This window comes from Condylura cristata, unplaced genomic scaffold (assembly GCF_000260355.1).
Source record: "Condylura cristata isolate star-nosed mole 26May11 unplaced genomic scaffold, ConCri1.0 scaffold00029, whole genome shotgun sequence".
In the NCBI taxonomy this organism is placed as follows: domain Eukaryota; kingdom Metazoa; phylum Chordata; class Mammalia; order Eulipotyphla; family Talpidae; genus Condylura; species Condylura cristata.
In genome coordinates, this window is record NW_004567130.1 from 9,475,249 (window position 1) to 9,497,135 (window position 21,887).

General features: G+C 48.4%; 1 protein-coding gene across 1 annotated transcript; it reads right to left on the reverse strand.

The window, feature by feature from the left end:
• Positions 1-2,832: 2,832 nt before the first annotated feature.
• Positions 2,833-21,887, reverse strand: SF3A1 (splicing factor 3a, subunit 1, 120kDa). Its single transcript, XM_004690899.2, has 16 exons — positions 21,710-21,887; positions 19,111-19,232; positions 14,559-14,766; positions 13,233-13,490; positions 11,062-11,136; positions 10,251-10,401; positions 9,724-9,917; positions 8,715-8,832; positions 8,304-8,489; positions 7,519-7,640; positions 7,172-7,417; positions 6,415-6,622; positions 5,757-5,911; positions 4,703-4,804; positions 4,518-4,589; positions 2,833-3,764 (listed from the first exon to the last, which is right to left on the reverse strand). The coding sequence occupies exons 1-16, from the start codon at positions 21,770-21,772 to the stop codon at positions 3,663-3,665; spliced, it is 2,382 nt and encodes a 793-aa protein (XP_004690956.1). The 5' UTR covers positions 21,773-21,887; the 3' UTR covers positions 2,833-3,662.

The window sequence follows — 21,887 nt, forward strand, 5'->3', positions numbered from 1 at the left end:
GCTTGCATGTGCTAAAGAAAGCTGTTAGCGCTGTTCATGGGCAGATGTCCGATGTGATAATCTTTATTTGTAATGAAAGCAGAGCTGAGGTTCAGGAGGTAGACAGCTGGTGCCCAGCAGCCTAGGAAGAGTGGCAAACTATAAAGTTTCTTTACCCCAACACTGAGGGTAAGTTAAGAATCTTTTGGTCCAACAGAAAATAAAATTCAAATGGGTTCAACCCATTTTGTGGGTTCCATAGCTTAAAAAAATTCATAGGCTAAAATTTCAGGAACAATTTGACCCAGAGCTCTCAGTCTAAGCTATCATTGGAGCTGTAGGTCTTTTTCTTTTTCTGTTCTCCTTCCTGTGGTTGCTTCATCCTCAAGCTAGTCTCTCATGGCAACAGCTGCAGTCTCACATCTTCCCTTCACACATCCACACAACAGATGACTCTTCTGGTAGCTTCTGCTCAATGGTGAGACAGCTGATTCCCTATGTATCATCTCTAGACCAGGACGTAGGTATACACTAATCACCACAACCTCAACAGGGAATAATGATTGGCTTGGTTGTACTTGGTCAACAGTAATATTTCTGTAATTATAAGTAATAAGTGTGTATTTTGTCCTGCTTCATGGATTCTACAACTCCTAGAATTTGCTTATGTTAATAAAAAATGACAGTTAAAAACAAATCCCCAAATCAGGTAGTTAATATTTAACTTTGAGATATTATATTGACTTACTTTAAAAAATTTTAAAAAGTACACTTCTAAAAATCTTATATACTGTCTGTAGACATGAGCTATATTGTATTTTGCCTTTTTAATTTCTGAATTACAAAGATAAATTAAGGGTTACATAAAGGATTGCTATATAACAATTACCACTTTAAAATATACTCTAACAGAATCTAATAAAAACTTTTCTGTATGTTCTCTAATATATCATTTTAAGAAGCAAAACAGGTCTACATTTTATTGGTCTCCTCACCAATTCTGTGACGTTGGGTATCCCACCTCATCTATAAACAGTGGTGACTGAAGTAAGGGTCAAAAAGCTGTGCAAGCAGCTCTGTAAACACCAAGGCACTGCCTGTATGCTTCGGGCCCTAAGCAAGAAGAGCAAAGTGCCGGGTCATAAGCGAGGTCTGCAGCCACTGATGGTGACAAGGCTGCCTCGCCAATGGGCATTCTGCAACACCGCAGTCAAGACAGATGCTCATTCAGGAGCTCCGGGAAACTGGGCCCGGGCCCGAGAGCACGGCTCAAAGGACCCATTCACTCACATTCCGCCCAGTGGCATTCCTGGCCTGAAGTCACAGAGGCTCTACAGGATATGCCAGCCTGTGGAGGGGAGTACCCTGACACCACAACCTGCCCCTACCCCCAGAGCCAGTCCCAGCAAGAAAGGGAAGCTCAGAGTGTGGGACTCCCTCACATCTCCTGGCCCTTTTGGCATGATGCCCAGGTAGTGTTCAGAGGGATTTTCAGTCCGCCCACGGAGAAGCAACCGGCAGTTTGCTCACTTTCTGTACCTGCACCATGGAGACACCTCAGGAAGCCAAATTCCTGCTGTGGCACAAATGTCACATGGGGTGAAGAATAGCATCCCACAGACCAAGCTTAAGATGTGAGAGATCCAGCAGTTTATAATGGAGACAACAGCTGGCATCACAGGGGTCTGTGTGTACTACCTCGGTCTGGAGTTAGCAGCTTTGAGCTTGGCTGAGGGAAAAAAGGGTTAGGACGACTAGAGTACTGGTTTTGTCATCTTGAGAACGACCTCATTCCTCTGAGCCTAGAAATGACCTCATGAAGTAAGTAGAAGAGCAAAGTGAAGGACTACAAAGAAAGGGCACAGGAAATTTTTAGGGGATAAATACATCTGAGATCTTCAAAATGAAATCAGCTTTAGGTTTGTAAGAGCTACCATCAGGCTCTCACCTTCCCCCTCCAAACACCCACAGCAGCACTTGTCTTCTTGTGAAGACAACTCTAAAAATAAGCACGGAGGCCTGGCCCTTCCTAGGGGTACAAAGATGGTGACAAATGTTTTGCACACACTTTTTATTCATCACCTTACTGCATGACTATAGGCAAGCAACTCACCCCCTCTGTGCCTCTATGTGTAAAACAGGAATTTCACATGAAGGCTACATGAGTTAAGACTGATAAAGCGCCTAACACAAGGAGCAAATTAAATTTTATAGCCCTTTGAACAGCTAAGTCATTGGTACAATTAAGTATTTTTTTTTTTTTAAGATTTATTTATTTGTTCATACAGAACTGGAGTACAGGCCAGAGGCTCAGGGGTGGCGAGAGGCTTCACCAGAGACAGAGTGGGGAACAGAACAGGCAGATCGACGAAGTACACTGCTGAGGGGAGCAGCGGGCGGGTCAGGAGAGGTCTGCCACGCCATGTGGTCACCTCCGGGGCAGGCGGGAATCGAACTTATGCAGAAGTGGCGTTGGCTTCTCAGTGCTGTGCTTTAACCCGCTGCGCCACCAGGGAGGGCCGCACAATTAAGTATTTTTAAAGTAAGAATACTGGGCTCTCCCTAATGGTGCATCGGGTTAAAGGGCAGCACCATGAAATATTGGCAGCCACCAAAACCCGAGTTGATCCCCGGCCAGGGATCATGGTGCAGCAGACCCCTCCTGTCTTACCCACTATTCCCCTCAGCAATTTTAGTCGAACTACCTGTTCTGCTCCCTACACTGTCTCTGGTGAATCCTCTCACCCACCCCACCCCCAACACCTCTGGCCTATACCCCGGTTCTTGTATGCATAAATAAATCTAAGAAAATTTAAAAAAAAAATTTTTTTTCTTTTCTTAAAATACCTCATCATTACTGTATCCACAGAGTATGCAACCTGCAACCCACAGAGCCAGTCAGGTGATGGGCGACTCCAGGCCTGTAGGAAACCACTCTCTGAGTCTCATGTTTGTGTCCCTTGGCTGCCCTGGTGCTGGAACTGCATCTCACCTGTTCTTGAATTCTGGTCATGACTGTTGAAGACATCTCCTTAAATGTGGCAGCTATAACTCTGGAAGGTCCAAATGACTTATAATGGGCATTATAAACACAAATCTTAAAAAAATTATTTTAGGGAAGAAGATTCTAAGATTCCTCAAAAATTTAATGGTGCCAAGAATTTAGCTAAAAGCCCCATAATTCCTCAGAGCTGAAGAGGTGTCACAAGGCAGTGTGCCATGTCTTCAGGGCCTAGGGTCTAGACGGGGCCAAAGGATAAACCTTGACATCAATTTCACAAAAAAAGAAACCATGAGATTTATTAGCCCAAGGCAAGATACAAATGACAAATGACCATCACCACCACATTCTGTCAACCAAGTGCCACCTAGCACTATGGCACTATCCAGCATGACCTCCATGGGCTCACTCTTCCTTGTGGGCTGCCCAAAGAAACAAACCCCTCAAATCAAGACCCTTACAACAAACATATTCCAGAGACAAATGGGAAGAAAAGGCTTAGAAAGCCCTGTCACTTTATCAATGCAGGAAGAGAGTCAGGGGAAGGAACTGCAGGACAATGTGGATTTCCAAACTCAGTAAGAGGACAAGTATACAGGCAGGGGCTTCTGGGTCTGGGAAAGGAAATGGGGGGCAGCAGAGGAAAAATGGCAGCGGCCAGGACCTGACAGTTGGTTTTTCTCTACTTCTTCCTCCCGCCTCTCTCCTTGAGGGCCAGGTGGATGATGGCGCCATTCGCCATATTGTAGTAGGCCAGTGAGTTGGAATCCTTGATGAAGATGCCCTGGAAAACAGACAGTGCATCTCAGCAAGAGGCAGCCTGGCTATGAGCACACTGTGCAGCCTCATCACTCCCAATGTCTGTTCACCCTTGAACTGAGCAAGCACAAGAACTTGTGGAAAGGTCAGGGATAAAGCCTAGGGGGACCAGAAATCTCTGGCTCCTCCCACATTTCATTTTCCCTCCCACCAACCAAGTTCTTCTCCTTTTTAAACACTTGGCTCAAAGATTATCTCCCCAAGAAGCTGGTCCTAACCAACCCCATGGAATTCTGAAGCCAAATCACAGACCTTTAGAGATTTAAAGATCACAGAGTTCAATAGCTTCATTTCATAGAAAAGGAAACAGGGTCAGAGTGGGGCTCTACAGGAGTTCCAAGAAGGAGAACACAACAGTTTGTGCAACCTGGTGGGAATTAGGCTGAGCTGGATTCTTACCTCCATTTCCACACATGGAATCGGGCTATATGAGACCATACGAGGGGGTGGCTCCCCACAGGGCCAGAAACCCACTCGACCACTAGTTCTTGACTCCAGTTGTCAAGGCAGAATTTTGTGAACTCCATTATGAGCCCGTCAGAGCTCACCCTGTCAGGCTAACCTGCCCGGGAGCTCTCAGCCAGCCTCATCACTTGTGGGACAATTCAGAAGGCGACACCCACTCCTCCCCACTTCTGTATTTCCATAGTGAATTTAGCTTCTGAGATGACAAAAGCTTTGGGGCCCAAAGCTCAAGACCATGGGCTCCCTGGCTCACCTCATACTGCAGCTTCTGTTTCCCTGCAGGCATGCCTGTAGCCTCATGAATCTTCACCTTGATGACAGAGACCTGTGAGATCAAGGAGAGGTCATTCATGCCCTTGCTAACGCCAACTGGAGGAAGCTATTCCTGACTCCATGGTTCCCCTGCACCAGATGCCAGCTGGCAGCAGCAACTCATACCTGGTCTGTGAGTGGAAGAGTGAAGACCAGCACCTGCCCATTCAGTTTCCATTCTGTCTTATCCTGCATGTTGGGCACCTGGACTTTGATAGACACTGGACCCTGGAAAAGAGGAGGTGGTCATTATGCCCAGGGAGCTCTGCATCAATGTGAACCCAAGCTCTACTGTCCCGGAGCCAGTCCACACGGTGTCATCTGTCTATCTGGACTCCTGAATTCTGCCCCCAGATTCACTACTGACCACTTGTGGTTCTCTCCTTTAAAATGATTCCTGCCCTGTCCCTAGTGACTCTAGAACCAAAAAAGTAACACGAAAATGCTTTACAAATCCCAGACACGTTACAGCAGAAAAGCATATGAACTGTGAGGTCAGAAGACCTGGATTATCAACTCTAAGTCTTCCTGAGCCTTAATACCACGTCTGAAATGTGACCCAGCACAACCGCTGAGCAGTACTGCTGTGAGCATTAAATGGACAAGCGCCTGTATCTGTGTGGCTCTACTCTGGCGCTTAGTATGTGGGTGCTAGAGAAATGGAAACAATAAAAAGGAAAAAAAGGCAAAACAACAAAAGGCTTGGTCAAATGCCCTGGGGTAATAGGGCTAGGTCTGTTTCTGTCTCCTGACTGGTGCCTTCTGAGCTCCAGCAGTGCTGAGGTTCTTTCCTCAATTCTAGCACCCCGACAGGATCCCCACAGGCACAAATCTAATCCCCACAGATAAGGCCGCAAAGATATTAAGACTGCACCAAGATTTCCTCAGGTGCCCGGGGCTCCTTTCTCACCCAAGTGCTGCTGCCTGAGCAGCTGAGTCTCCCTGCTGGACTCCACAGCAACAGTTCACACCACAGGGACCACCAATACTTCTGCCGCTCTAACTTGTGACCCCACATCTAGTGGGTGCATGAATGCCCTCACAGGCCTCCACTGACTAACTGAGGCCCACAAATCAAAACCTGGAAATAGGGTAGCCCAGCAGTGTGAGACTGGGGCAGGACCCGAACCCACCCCAACTAGACACTCCAGGCCACAGCCAGCACTCTGGGACGAGATACCTTGTTTCTACGTAGAAACTCCTCCTCAGGCATGAGACTGTCCTCTGTCTTTAGTTTCTTGGAGGTAGGCTCATCCTCCATGGGAGGCGGGGGGTGAACAGGAGGCATTGGGGCTGGAGCTGGGACAGGTGCCACAGGAGGAGCAGGTACAAAGGCTGCAAGGACAGAGGAAGCAGTTCGTTTGAAGGGGCCCAGGACCTGAGGCTGGTGAGAAGTGAGAGACTGCGAAGGATTCCTGTCTCCGGCCAGAGGTGTAAAGTGCCATTCCTTGCATAGTCTGGCATGCATCAGGTTCCCTGGCAGGCTGTCCATACTGGGCAGCAGGGACTGCAGGAGGGGCAGGACTGATTGATGGGTCTGGAACCAGCAGACTGCCAGGCCTCTGCACCTGCCCAGGGCCTGACCCCTCTGGGGGCATACAGACCCTAGGTGTCCAGGGCTAACCTGTCCAGGGCCACATCAGTCTCTCCTTTCCCCAAGAGTTCTGGCTCTCCAGTTCTCCATTCAGGAATTTCACACATGGGGAAGCTAAGGATTTCCTCTGGGATGACCCCAGCTGAAACAAACGGTGGATAGCACCATCAGTCACTGTTCTGTGCAGTGCTTGGCCTGCAGTCCCTCACCTAATGACGCAGCAAGCAACATGAGAGGCACTGACCTGTTGGCACAATCATGGGGGGTGGACGGGGTGCCATGATAGGAGGAGCTGAGGGAGGCATGGGCACCACGTTGATCCTGGGTGCATGGATGATGGGTGGCATGGGGGCGATCACCGAGCCAGGGGGCAGTCGGACGACAGATGCCATTGGAGGCCGAGGCATGACAGGTACCGCAGACACAACCGTAGTGCGAACGGGAGGCGGCATCTGCAGGGAGGGGTGGGGAAGGAGAGGCCCACAGATCAGAGGAAGCCAAGGCTGAACTTCAAGGGTACACACAGCTGGCAACTAGCCACCTCAGGCTAAGGGCTGGACAACTCCAACTTACCCCGGGGGTTGAAAGACCATGGCCTCATGGTGGGCTCTGACAGGAAATGCACTGAGAGACACCCAGGACAATACTCTTTCTGCCTGGGACTCAATCAGTTACAAGTGACAAACACTGATAGCCACAGGAAGAGGCTGACCTCAATTCAGCCTCCTGGAAGCAGGCCAGCAGTCCTCAAAGACCCATTAAGTCCAGTAGGCCTTCTCTGCCCCAACCCTGCTCTCACAGTGCCACTTGCCTCCCTCCCTGTTCCAATCTGCCCACACAACTGGAAGATAAGGCTAGCGAGTGCCACTTGCATTAAAAGGGTCCTTTCTCTTTCAACTTGACACTCAACACTCAAACCCCACTATAAAGCAGTTGCCAAGGGAGTCCTGCTTCAAGAACCAAGCTCTAAAAATTCAGTCATAAGACAGCTGCCAGCTCACCGCAGGTGGCCGGGGCACAGAGGTAATAGGTGGGGCTGAGCTGGGAATGTTGGTAGCTGAAGACGGAGGTGGTGGTTGCTGGGGGATTTCATTGGGTTTGCTAGGCCCAATCTTCTCCTTGGTGTCATCTTCTGGCACTAGACCCTTGGCCTTGTGGATGGCCTCGATCTGCTCCTGTAGGGTGATATTGGCCTGTGCAGCCTGCTGGGTCCGGGCCATACTGCCAGAATGGCCATCCCAGGTCACCTGCAAGGGAAAACGAAGTCATTGCTTATCAGAGCTCCTGGACTGAGCTCAATATGGGAGTGTGAGGGCAGGGAAGGCAAAGGGATTCATGTGAACTGCACCTTTTCCTCTGGCTTTTGAATCTCTTCCTCGCCAATCTTCTTACCAATGGCTGTTTCTTCTACACCAAAGATATCGGTACGCCGCTCGGCCAACTGTTTCAAGCTGCTCTCAATATCCAGACCTGGACACAGTCACAGAACAGAGGCCAGGGACAGAAAAGGAAACTAAATGAGGTGTCCCTCCAACAAAGCAGTTTTCCCGGTGTGCATGGTAAAGGCTTATGCCACAGGACGAGGCTGAGCATGAACCTCAACACCGCACTCCAGTCTAAGCTTCAGCAAGGTGCCAACCAGCAGCACTAAGCCCGCAAGCCGGAGCTTGTTCAACCCCGTAACTTATAAAGGCAGTGACCGGAAAGGCAACTGGGAGGACGGGGCCGCACAAGTGGCAAGCAGCAGAGACACGACTAAGAGTCTGGTCTCCTGCCTCGGGGGCAGCTTCCTTCTATGGTGCTGCTTTTCACACAGCTGTCACAAAACCACCTTATTTCATTTCTAAATGACCAGGGCCGTTCATTCTAAGACAGCCCCCAGAATGAGCATCCTTCCCAGCTATAACCAGATCTCACTATTGAGATGTCAGCAGGCACATGCCAGCCAATCAGGTGCCCACCTAGAAACGGAGAGATCTTTTGCAACATACTAGGCTGCACCTACCCTTAAAAGCCTCAAGTTTGCTGTCTGTTTAAAGTAATTTAACTCTAACCTGGAGATTTCCATGGGCCTAAGTCAGTCAGGAACGAGTCAGAGAAAGGCATGGACTGAGTGGGAAAGCCCCACCTCACCTGGTGCATACACCTCATCATCGCTCTGCTTCTCTCGAATGGAGCGATCTCGCTGCTCCAACCACCGAGGGTCCAGAAGCCCAATGCGCATGTGTTCCTGCATTTTGCTAGCAGGGATCTTCTCCCCCGTGATGGGGGACACAAGATACTCATCTGGAGCAGGGGCTGGAGGCAGGGGTTTGGAAGCTAAAAGAAAATAGATGTTTAAGTGAGAACACTTGGTGGTAATCTGGGTTAAGACAGCCAGATATATTCATTCAGTGTCATGCTGTACCTAACACTGTTGCCAGGTTACAAGAGATGACCAAAGATGACCAAAGACAGGTCATCAAGGCTTTGATAAAAGGCCACCTCAAGCGGTTCTAGATGGACAGGTGTGAAAACACACAAGAGCAGAACAGCAGGCCTTACCCTTAGGGTCATAGTCTTTCCGAACAATGACCTGGTCTGGAGTTGGGGGCAGAGGTGGAGGCATGGGTGTCTCTGGGGGTGGGGGCACTTTCTGCCCTTCTTCTTCATCATCAGAACCCTGAAAAGTAAAACAGAGTCCAATTCAAGAGGGAAGCTGAGAAGCCACCTCCCTGAAGCTGAAGCTGAAAGCTGTTGGCCTGCAGGGTGGCAAGAAGCCTTAGGTTCCTGCCAGAGTGCATGTGCTCGGCCTTCCAGGGCGGCCGAGGCCAGCCGGCAGCCAGCCAAGCTGCTTCCTCACAACATGAATGGGAGTTCTGGGGCTGTGGTGCTAATGCTCCACCCAGGCATTTCCAACAGCTGGCACCAGGCGGTCCCGGGAGGCCAAGGGCACTTAACATGCTGGGGTGGGGTGTGAGGGGTAAGCCAGCACTCAATGGTAGTCGCTCACCAAGCAATGCTGGGAGGGAGAGAAAAAGTCAATTCCCACAGACACTGGGGCCCTTTCTTCTCAGGCTGCACACAAATTCTTTCCAAGGGGAGGAGAGCAGCTTGGCTCTGGAGACTCAGTCTGCTTTGAGGGCATGGCTCAATGCGGGCAGAGGTGGCCCAGGCACACCGGCTACAGTTAGAAAAACTCTGGGGACTGCTGATCATTTGAGCCCAAGCTCAAATGCACCAAACCACGAGATGGAGGGAGTTTCCCAAGTGAGAGCTAGTATGGGGGTGATGGCGGGGAGAGCCTTTAGGCAAAGCAGGAGGCCACAGCATATGGCCTGCCCACACAGCTTTCAGATCCTTGTTTGTGAATGATTCTCTGTTGTCTGAGCTGGAAAGAGGCTCTGTGCTAGCTGGGCCTGGGCAGCCACACAGCGAGGAGAGCCTATCCACAGCCCACACTTCCTTCCCAGGCTCACCAGGGTGCTGGGCCCCAGGGCTCCATCAGACACTCCCAGCTACTTGGGCTCTGGAGGAAATGGCCGTCACAAAGGCCCTCCTCCCACAGATATACCTCATCCATGTCTTGCACTTGGGTGTCCTGGTCCAGCTGGGAAGGAGTTTCCTCTGTCTTCTCCTGTTTTTCATCCTCCTCATCAGATTCAACCTCCATCTCAACCTCCTCACTCTCCCCAAACTTCTCATAGCGTTCTTGAATGAGGATCCGGGCACCCAGCTCCTCCGGGGTGGTGGGAGGTGGGAAGTTCCCTGGCAGAGGGTGAGCCAGAGTCAGAAGGCAAGCTCCAAAGGCAGTACTCACTGAAGACCCCTCTACTCTCACTCTCCGACCGTGACCTTTCCAATGGCTGGGGCTGCCCGATTTTGCTGCTTTATCCAGAGGTCCACCCAGGTCTGGCACAGTAAATATTTGCTGAATTGGGCTTAACTGGGGCAATATGGTAGAGCCTGAAGTCTTCTGGGGGGCAGAAATGAACCAGACACTGATGAATCCTCTGAGGGATTCTGCTCCTCCTGGATGAGGTCTCCGGGATAGCTCCAAACTCCTGGCCCCCACCTAGAGTCCCTTCTTTATAGACCTACCTTGCTCACTGGGTTGGAAGTCTACTGTTTCCACCACCACAAAATCGTGCCAGTCAATCTGTGCATAAGCTACCCGCTCCTTCTCCTTCTCCTCCTCTTCTTTCTTCCTCTCACGCTCCTGGAACTTGGCCCACTCCACACGGTAACACACCTGAAGGGAGGCAAACAGACCGGTACTGAGCTGAGTCGGGATCTGCTCACAATAACGCTGTCACCCCCAGCTTTCACCAAAGCCAGTATCTCCTTCAAAACAGGTTGCTCTACCCACAAGAACTTCCTAGAGTAAACCAGATAGTATCAGCATTGGTTTCACCCAGGCTGAGTTTAGACAAGATGAAATTTGAAACGCCACAGCAATCTTCTGTCTGGGCCCCAAGGTCAGCCATTTGTTATAACCTCAGTTTTCTACTTGAGTTGGCAAAGTACTCTGAACTCAGAGTAACAAAGTCTCCTCCCAGGAAGTCTGTGTAACAACTGAGTGCCCACATAAGGAGCAGCAGGCTGAAAGGCCGAGGGGAAGAGGCTTCACAAGGCACTGGTAAGCCTTCTCTTTGCCCTCTGGAAACCTGCAACTTCAAAAGGCACCTGCCACCAGAGAAACTAAGAACAGGTGGCTTAATGGAGCCCAAAGCAGAAACTAGTGGGAGCAGAGTCCAGGTCTCTCCAGCTTGTAGCCACAAGGCCTTCTCTCCGCTGCCCCTAAGTCTAGAACGTGGTAAGGCACTGCCTCAGGAATATTTCCAAACACAGGAAAGAACCCACAGAGTGTAACCTGTACCCTACGTAAATGTTTACAAGAAAATCCATTCACCTGGTCCAAAACTTCTCGGGGGTTCTCAGCCTCTTTCTTGAGTTTTGTAAATAGACCTTTGGGTGGAATCAAGATCTGAAACACAGATGAGTCAAAGCATCAGTCAGTGCAGCACAACAGAGGTCGAAGAGGCAGTCTTCCTGGGTCTGCGGAAGGTACAGAAGGCAAGTACGGGAACTGGTCCTACTGCCATGGCCACTGGCTGCATGGCTTTGGGCAAGTCATTCACCTCTGTCACTTAGTCTTCCTGCTATAAAATGATGACACCACTACTTAACGTTGGTACTGACAACTGAAAAGGCTTCTGTAAGAATGAGCAGGAAAGTATGGAAAACCGATGAGCACAGTATCAGTCTGCTTTTCATCTACTTTTATCCCGTGATGCTACTAGGTCTCCCCTGACCACCCTGCTTACACTAGTCAGCCCATTTCTCTAGATTTCCATCCTCCTTTTTTTTTTTTGACTGATTGATTGATGCATACAGGAGCTGGGGTACAAACCAGAGGTGTGGGGGTGAGGGGATTCACCAAAGACAGAGTGGGGCAGAACAGGCCGATCACATGACATACACCGCTGAGAGGAGCAGCGGGCAGGCCACACCATGTGGGCCACCTTCCTGGCCGGGGATCGAACTCATCCTGCAGTGACTGAGGACAGACTCATAGCTCTGTGCTCCAACCAGTTGCACTACGAGGGAGGGCCCCTCCTTTCTTTTTCTCTATTTTTCATCATCTGGTACAGACTGACATTGTGCTTATCTGACATTGTGCTTATCTACCCTTAACTAGATTAGAAACTCCAGAAGATGGGGATTTGTGTTTGTTGTCCAGTATCGTATCTCTAACACTGGAATACTATCTGACACTCAATGTACCTTTGCTGAATGAACACTGGCTTTGTTCAAAAGTCATTCCAACTGCCCTAATAGTGTGACTGCCCACCGCAAGCCCCTGTAATTCTATCTCAGGAATCTCTCTACGCCTTGAGCTCCACATGGCTGGAGACAGACTCTGGGCCCTCAGGTTAAGAGTCCTAAATGTTAATACCAAAGTTTAGAGGGGGAAAGAACAGGACGTAACAGAATAAAAAGGGTTCTGGCTACCTTTGACCCTGGAAGCAGTCCACTGCGGTAATTAAACCAGAACCCGCCTTAAGTCGATCTATGTAATTACAGCAAACCTTGAAACTTCAATGTTTGTTGTTCTACTACTCTACCAGTTTCTGGATTTGGTGGTTCTCTAAACACACATTTTTACAATTCTTTCTAGTTATATACTAACAATAATTGCCTCAAAAGAAACTGAGTGCTTTCAAATCAGGTCTTTAACATTGTTTCTAGTTATGCCACTAAAAAGGAAAGCCCACCTCACTACATGTGTACTAAAAAAAAGTGCCCTAGATAAATCTACACCAGTGTACTTCGCAATAAGTTAAAAATATGATTATTTTTAAACCAGTTCAGATTCTTGATTGTAATCATATAGGATAATTGAAATCTTAAGGCCTGGATACAACTGCCCAGCTGCAGCTCTGAGACCTCCTAGCTGGCCAAATGAACCTCTCTGAGTCTCAGCTGCCTCATCGGTAAAGTCTAACAGCAGCTACATTATAGATTATTAGGGGTTATATAAGATGCTACACATCTATGAACTCCATAAACATTGGCAAACTTCAGTTAAATTGTTTCCCACTTCCTATTAAATTATTTCTGACTTGGTTTCTATCTTAGCACAGTCATTCACAAGCCGAGAGACTACGAGTTAAGTGACCTCGCCTTTCTAAACCTGTTTCTGCTACTATATGATGGGGGTGAAACATTTCCCTCATGGGGTCTTGTAAGGAAACAATTAGGTAATGAAAGGCAACAGTTAAGACTTTGCTTCTTCTCAGGCCCTGTGCAAGGCTACGAAAATTGAAGTATGTTTAAAAACAGCTAACACCTCTGGTCTTTTCACATAACGGGCACTCATCTAGTGCAGGGATCAATCACACATTTCTCTTTAGAACAGCAGTTTATGTTGCACTTAAAAGGAATGACTGAATAGAAATCAAGGTTTTACAAGGAACTGGAATTTCTGACATGTGCAGTATCCTGAGAGACAGTGCAGAGTGCATACAGTGCAGTACCTTCCTTCACTGGCCCGCACCCCAGCCCGCCTGGCCCTGGCACCTTCGTATACTGTTCCACCAGCTTTGTGAAGTAGTTGAAAAGGCTGTGCTGTGGGCGGAGGAAGTCAAACTGATAGTTGCGCTGCTCTTTCTGCATCAGCTGGGTCAAAAACTGGCGCCCGTTCCTGGCTACAAACTGAGCAGTCAGCTTCACGACGTCCAGGTCGAAGGCCGATATGGATGGGGGGTCTGCGATGAATTCAAACTCTGGAGGGGGCTCCTTGGGCACAATGGTCTCTTGGATCACCTGGGCTTGTACCTAAGACACAGAGGGGTGTGAGGCCAAAGGCAGTGCCTACGGGCTCGAGAGCACACCTCTTTGGGGTGGCATCTATGCTTCTACATTCTGTGCACACCACTGGCATGTGGTGTGCGATCCCTAACATTTAAGAATATGTATTTCCAAGACAAATGTGGCCTCAACTCCCTGAATAGCTTGGAGTCAGCTCATGCCCTCTGTTATCTCTGTTCCTGTGTTGAAACAGAGACAAAACCAGGGGCCAGAAGATTCAACAGGAATAGAGTTTCCCAAAGGATTTGGAGGACACAATGGCCTGTACGTGTGAATAAAAGTCCCTACTGGACAGAATAGCTCCAGGCTTATCACTTCATTTGACCTCCAGATGAACTATGAGATGGACAGAAGAGGTACTGTGATCCCTTTCTGTAGATACGGAAATGGGTAGCCTGAGCCTAGAACTAATAAATTGCAATGTAAGGGCTTAGAACCCACGTCAACCTTTACCTCCCACAGTAAAACAGAGGCGGCCTTCACCACATGCTTCAGGAGTAAAGCAAAGTGAAGGGGCCAGTCCAGGCCTACACAAAGACAACCCTTACAGGTCCTAGGTGTCAATGCACCAGCACAGGACTGGAGGAATGAGAGTGAGCCAGATGGAGGGGCCCTAGAAAGGCAAAACGGGGGGGGAGGGGGAAGGATTGGCAGAAAAACTGCCCACTGGTCACCTCACAACAATGTACCCATATCATATTCAAGGCAAAGTAGGGGCTGACTCTGCCCTTGAGTAAATCATACTTCCCCAAGCCTCAGATTTCTCATGCATACTTATGGTCACGCTGCCAGATTCCTTCTGCAGCCTCCTTGAAGTAGCAATGAGACATGGCTCCTTAACGCACTGCACACAGGCTCAACGAGCAGTGCTGGGAGTGCCGCCAGCAAGTACTTTGCAAAGCCTCGTGTTGGCCTTGTAAGATGGGGTGGGCAACCCCACGCCTCTCCCTGGGTAGGAGAGACCTGAATAGCAGAAGTGCATCCTCTTCACCTCCCCCCGGTTCTGGGCAAGTAAACAAAGGGAGGGGCGCCAACCTTCTGGGGTAGTTGCTGCTGGGCGGCTTGCTGCTGCTGCTGCATAACCTTGGGAATGGCGGCCGAGGGCTCCTGTGCCTTCCCCTCTTTGAACTCGCTGACCTTGTGGCGGTAGTAGGCATGATAAGGGTCATTGGGGTTCAGGAAGTTGAACTTGGGGTTGTTGATCTCATTCTGTCGTATTCTAGCTTCAAATTCAGGTCCATTTCTAGGAGTTAAAATAAAGAAGAATTAACATCTGCTTAGACTCAGACCACAGCCCAATCGAACCCTTTGTTGTCACGGCCCATCAGCAGGTTAGCCTGTCCCTCAGCAAGCACAGATTCTTCTGGAGTCTCCTAGTGCCAGAGGCCAGCGTCACCTGCCTTGCTTGGCCTGCCCGGGCCTCCTCTACCACAGGCGTCCCAGCGCTCCATCAATCCTGCAGCTCCTCTGCCAGTTTTGCTATTCCAAAACTACGTGTGTTATTATTTCCTTTCTATAAACACTGATGAAGGGCTTACTAACAACAGGTAGTCATAAAATTAAATACAATGTAAACAAAGTAAAATTACTTAATATTTACTGAAACTGAGGCCGGTTCTTAGCTAAAAAGGGGGATGACTAAGTGCCAGAGAGGTGTTAAAGACACAGTGATGCTCTGTCCGGGGCATAACCAGAACTGAGGGGAAAAAAGAAAAAGAAAAGAAAAATTAAACAATCTGATTACTATTTTGTCCAAATAGTGTCTAATGTTACCTCATCACTACTGGGTGAGGCCCACACAGGCAGGATGGCACTCGTAAAACCGAGAGCTGCGCTGCTGTGAACGAGACATTCAGGCAACAGGGTTGGGTGATCCAGAGGGCTTGTGTGACTTTTGAAAACCTCAGGATGATGACAAAATGTATCTCATGCTGTTTAGAGAAACCTGACGTTTAAAGAGTTCAGATAACATTCCAAGGTGCTGCACATATGTAGAGAACCTGTGTCTGTGTGGTAACTTTGAAGTCGCACGGCAAGGACATGTTCAAGTTTTGCATCCACATTACCTGGCCACACCACCAAACTTCTCTTTGCCTCCATTTTACACGTGGATAACACTATCTTCCCTCTTAATCCTGAAGTACTGAGAAGATTAAAGGAGTTGCCAAGTTTTTCTGAATCTATTTTTTTTTAACCTTTTTTTAAACATAGCCTGCAAATGCAAAGGGTTCTTACTCCTACAAAGGCTAACAGGTTATCCCAGTCAAAAGGACCAGTGTGTCAGGAGTTGTCTATAGGGACTGCAATTCCCAACCAGGGCCCTGAACTCAGAGATGCCCAGCCCATCGAGGGTCAGCCTGGGAGAGCGCAGCCAGGTCGCCCCTCTCTCTCCAACGTGTATGCCCAGCAGGAGGTAGGCAGTGGTGTGCCCGAGATCAGCTATAACAATCAGTGCCACTGTGTTGGTCATCAACACCCAGGCTAGCTCCTCAGCAAGTTCTGGTCACACTCGTAGCGTGACTAACACCATGAGGTCTCAATACGACACAATGAGCAGCGCAACTAGAACTGCAGGCCTGGGGGAGAAGCATTCCTCCCGTCCCACGAATAATGCACACCACACACAAGGAGGAGGGTGAGCACTCAGCTAAACACCACTAAACTAGGTCACCAGACCCAGCAAACGCCCAGGGCAGAGAAAGAGCAGCTAGAAAAAGGGGCTATGGCTGTCTCTTCTATCACGGCCTCCCCTTGCCAAAACTTGACTACATCTGGGAATGATCTAAAAGACAAAGAAGGCAGGCAGTTCTTTCCAAGTTATCCTGGTGCATTAGCAAAGTTAATTTTGGAATTATATTTTCCAACACAAGGAATACATTTCAGCAGGAAAGGACATGATTCTGACTCAACCCAGTTGGTGGGACTTTTTTTTTTTTTTTTTTAAAGATTTATTTATTTATTCATACAGAACTGGGGTACAGGCCAGAGATGCGGAGGGTGAGAGGCTTCACCAGAGACAGAGTGGGGAGCAGAACAGGCAGATCGACGAAGTACACTGCTGAGGGGAGCAGCGGGCGGGTCAGGAGAGGTCTGCCACACCATGTGGTCACCTCCGGGGCAGGCGGGAATCGAACTCATGCAGAAGTGGCTTTAGCTTCTTAGTGCTGTGCTTTAACCCGCTGCGCCACCAGGGAGGGCCTGGTGGGACTTTTTAAGGGTAATTTCCACTTCCGTTTCTTGACTGAAAAACCCAGGGAAGAGCTAACCTAAATTTTAAAAAACTTCTTTTGGAAATCCACACTTGGTTGCAAATTTTCACTGTTATAATCCATCAGCCAATACGTGTGAACTGAGCAGAAGTAAAGCAGAGGTCCCTGAGAGCTTGCTTTATCCCAGAGTGAGATGCTGGTCTGTCCCTTCATTGAAATGTAAACAAAAGCCAAGTTCACAGATTTTAGACATGCCTATAAAAAAAGTCATCTTCAAGCATCATGACAGATCTAGATGTAGCAAAAACAGATCTAGAGATGTGGATATAAAGATTTTTTAAGGGAACCTATTCATTCCTGTAGCAACAGAGGTTGACACAAAATTACTGGAAAATCACTTGGGAAAATACTTTTAAAATCATAAAAGTGCTCTTCAGCCAGAATTGTGCCACAAATTTTCTTCTAAGGAAACAATTTAAAAGGCAAAGTAAATGCTCAGAGACTTCCCCACAGCTTCCTCTGCTGTTGGAAACAACTTCAAAGGAAACAATAGAGACAACTAAGTGAAAGGGCCCATCACCTCAACACCGAGCATCCTCCCATGGTGCACCAGGAGACGAGGAGCAACACAGAACGCTGGCGACATGGCGAGGGAAAAGCAGGATGTGAAAGTGTAACTGCTAGTGTGCCAAGGATGTAGAGAAAGGATGCCAAGGGCCAGAAGGAAACAGGAAAAATAAAAGCAGCTGGTAAAAACTGCTATGGTAGTGAGATTGTGGTGATTCCTGCCCCAACATGCTTTCCTCTTTACCCTGTTGTGGAAAAGGGGGAGCTTGCTCTCAGACAGAACTGTCATAAACACAAACCCTTTGTGATTGGTCAAGTTCAGTCACACAGAGCAGTTTTAACCACTACTGAGGCCAGCCCTGAAATGTGATGTGATGAATCTGCATGGAGCTTGACACAACAAAAGACACCACCAGAGGAAGCTTCTTTGGAGGTGATGTAGTGTGGTGGGACTGCTCCTCAGGGAAGAAAGGCCTGGGTCCCCGGAGAGCTTATCCTCTGAGCCAGGGCAGCACTCTACTCAAGGTAGCTATGGCTCCACGGAAGTTTGTCCAGTTTGTCAAGAGAAGCCAGAAATCCAGATTTATTGTGTAAACTCCAACTAACTTAAGTTTAAAAGAGAAGTATAGGCTGGATGTGACCTGTGGCTGTTAAAGGAATACATTATTTAGTTTAAAACGGGTCTACGGGTTAATGCTATCCAAGCCACTGCAGCTCAAGCTCGATTAAGGACCTACTTAATTTACTTTTTAAAAAAAAAGATTTATTTACTTAGCATACAAGAACTGGAGTAGACCAGAGGTGTTGGGGTTGAGAGGATTCACCAGAGACAAAGTGGGGAGCAGAGCAGCAGACTGACTAAAATACACTGCTGAGGGGCGAGACAGGAGAGGTCTGCCACCCCATGTGGGTCAGGGATCAAACTCGTGCTACAGTGGCTGCGGATAGCTTCATACTGCTGTGCTTTAATCCATTGCACTTAAATCTTTTTAAGATTTATTTATTTTTGTATAGAAGAATTGGGATACAGGCCAGAGGCTCAGGGAGGTGAGAGGATTCACAAGAGACAGAGTCAGGAATAGAACAGGCAGATCGACTGAAACACATTGGTGAGGGAAGCAGCAGGCAAGAAGGGAGAGGTCTGCTGTACATGTGTCACCTCCCTGAACAGGGATCAATCTCAGGTCACAGAGGTGACAGCGGTGAAGTTAAACCCTAGGCAACCAGGGAGGACCAGAAGAATAATTTAAACACCCTAAACTAGGGGCCACCTTGACCTCTGGGACCAACTGTCTTTCAAGAAGATTCCAACTGAGGTGTGAGCATGTATAAACAGATGGGGGAGAGAGGAACTTGGACTAAATGAAGATAGATTTCCGGGCCACCTCAGAAGTCAGTTGATCCCTGTTAGGATGAGCCTAACCTGCATTCAGTCCTATTACCTCACAACAACCCTGGGCTAGCAAGTGATTCCATTTTTGCAGATGGGTCACCTGAGGCTGAGGAATATGGCATTTACACAATGAGAATGATTAACTCCCTCTTCTGTCTCCCTCAGGCCAGGAGCTCAGACACAGGCATCTAGGCATTTCTGTGGGCCTGTTATGGAAGTAAAGTTTTCTGGTGACTCTCTGGCAGGGTGTGACACACACTACCACTGCCATGGTGTCCTGGGGATGCTAGTGCTGCCTGCGACTTACGTAAGGGGCATGTTGTAGCTTCAGGCCTAAGCTGACAACTCTTCTCTTTGAAAACCCAGATTTTATGTTAAAATCCGCTTCTGTCCCACATGGGTGAAACAGCTATGTTACCTGGCCACAAAGCTGGCAGTCTTGTCAACGATATTCCTGACCTCTGGAGGAGGATAAATAATCCCCACCACTGGCTTGGAAGGGGTAGAATCCTCCTTTGAAGATGCTTCTTCTTCTGGGGGCTGTGAAAACAGGAAAAGGAAATAAAGTCTTTCAAGCTGCTGGTTGGGTCTGGATTCCCACCTTTAAAACTCCCCTACGAGTACAGACTCTCAGAGACTCGCCGATTACAGACTCTCTCAGAGACTCGCCTCAGGTTCTGGCCCCTCTGTTCCAGAAAAGCAGTTGCCTAATCTACAATGTGTTTGCACAAGACACCTCAGGGAACCAATTAAAGAAAACAGCTTCTCTGGTTCCCTCACCTAAAACGCCTCGGTGACACAGAAAATCTGCACTTTCACCATGTGTTTAAGGGGGTTCAGATGCAAAAAGGGCTCTGACTACATTCTGAGAAACCAAGCTCCAGAATCCAGAAGCCATGCTTGTATTCCCATACCCAGGGATGTGCCTGGCAGGAGATAATTAATGATTGTTTGCTGAATAAAGAAACAGGAAACTCCTTGCTGGCAGCTCCTTTTGCCTTGAATGCCCTTTTCCTCTGTATTCATTCCAGTCTAACCACTGTCTATGCAAAATGTTTTGTGAAACTCCACTGGAATGCAATAATTTGTCCCATCAGTAGCAATATTCTTTCTTCACCACCTGCTTCCCTTAGTAAACAAAGGTCAAGTCTCTCATCTTAGAAAAAAGGTTCTTCCCTGCTCTGTTCCTTTCTGCTGCTGCCTTCTTCCCTCTAAGAGCCCCTAAATTCTATTTTTGGTTCTCTTCACAGTATTCAGGTCCTTATCAGATGTTCACAACCATGGCTTCCACTTCTCCTACCAACTCTGGGCTCAATAATCCTACCCAAACTATCTGGGATCACTCTCATGCACTACGAGGCTTTCAATCCCACTGATTCCTGGGCCATTCATTTCTAAATACTCTCCTCATGAATGCAACTAGGTATCCAGCTCAGAAACTGGGCTTCCTCTCCCTCTCTCAGTCTGCACATTCAAATATTAAACACAAAGTAGGGTTCATGTATTTTCCTAAGCAATTTTACCATATTAATTAGCCCTACATGCTGTGTGGTAAGTAGCTTTATCACCTCCATTTTACAGATGACAGAACTGAGGAATGGCGCAAGTGACAGGACCAGTGGTGGCTGAAAGCCTGCACTTCAATCACTTTGTCACACGAGCTTTCCCCATCTCTCTGCCAAAATCTAGGCCCTGTCCTCGGCGTCTTTTGAATAAAGTCACTCAACTTTTGTCTTTCTAGTATTTCTCCACATCCTTGCTTGCCTGCCTGAGTTTCTGAAACATTAACATGTTACTATCTAGCTTAAAACTCATCCTTTTCTCATTAATGTCTACTAGGGAAAATCTGAATCTTCATAATTGCTTTTCCAATTACCAATCTCCAACCCTATGCTCACTCACACCTGTTTGTTTACTAACTGGTTCCTACCTTGTTGTCTCTGCACTACTGCCTTGCATTTCCATTTATTTCTCCAGTGAATGGGAAAAGTGCTGAAGCAGGCACCTAAGTAAATGTAAGGGCATGGACCTCCTGTCAAGGCCCCAGCTGTATTCTGAACCCACAGCAGTGTTCACACATTAAATATGACACATATTTTACATAAATATGTATGTATTGTTTTCTATGGAAAGTATTTTCTAAATTTTAACTATTACCCTTCCCAAACCATCTATCTGGTAAACTCTTACCTGCCTTTCTAAAAGTAATATAGTTTTGTTCCTAAGGGCTTTGCCTCCCTTACTCTCCCCCCACCCCCTATCAAAAGTGATGCTGATGACCGATCCTTTGTACCTGGTATTCTAACATAAGGCATAGGACACCTGCAATTATTTATGTACATACACCTCCACCCGAGCTGACTGTGAATACTTAAGGACTGGCTGGAATCACATCACTTGCTGTAATTGGGCAGTAAACATATGCTGAATGTTCATGTCTCTCCACTAGTCCATAAGCAACCCAAGGCAGAGGTTGGGTCCACGCATTTCATTAACATCGGTGCCTGACACAATGTCTGACTTAAAAGCAGCACCGAACAGCCGCTGCGAGTGAACATTCAAAAATCTATCACCGAGCTTGGGAAATTCGGAATAACTGGGCAAAGCCCGAGGGAGCGGAGGCGGTCAATGGGGCTGAAGGGCCAAATGTCACAAAGACCGGGGGGTGGGCTGGGCCAGTATTTCTCAAACTTTAATGAACCACCCTGGGGTCTTGCTAAAATTCACGTTACTATTTAGAAGGTCTGGGGTGGAGCTTTCTCATTCCTAATAAACCCCTAAGTGATGCTGACGCTGCTGGTCGCGAACCACATTTGGAGAACCACCGTTGTAGACCGCTGCGTGGCTACTAGAAGGCAGCGCCGCGCCGAACGCGCGCAGCCTTCTGGGACTTGCAATCCCTCCAGGCCCCCTTCCAAGCAGCCACTTCTTCCCGTGCAAGTGAGAGGCGCCCGCGCCGGAGAGGAGGGCCTGGGCCTAGGCTTCGGCCGCCGGTCGAAGTGCAGGGAACGCAGTACCTGTTTGGGCTCGGTGGCCACCGGCGGCGGTGGGGGCACCGCCTGCACGGGTCCGGCCGGCATGACTGCGACGCTGAGGGCTGCCAGTCCGCCTCTTTGTCGGTGAACCGCGATGAGATCAAGGACGGTGCCCTGCACCGATGATACCGCAAGCTCGCAAGATGGCGGCCGCCGAGTG

Bases quoted from the DNA above. Each gene is read 5' to 3' on its own strand.
- SF3A1 (XM_004690899.2), bottom strand. From the start codon at position 21,772: ATGCCGGCCGGACCCGTGCAGGCGGTGCCCCCACCGCCGCCGGTGGCC. The intron at 4,590-4,702 runs GTATGAGTTGCT...TTGATCTCACAG, and splicing joins CTCTTCCACTCACAGACCAG to GTCTCTGTCATCAAGGTGAA. The intron at 3,765-4,517 runs GTGAGCCAGGGA...TCTGTTTTCCAG, and splicing joins AACAGAAGCTGCAGTATGAG to GGCATCTTCATCAAGGATTC.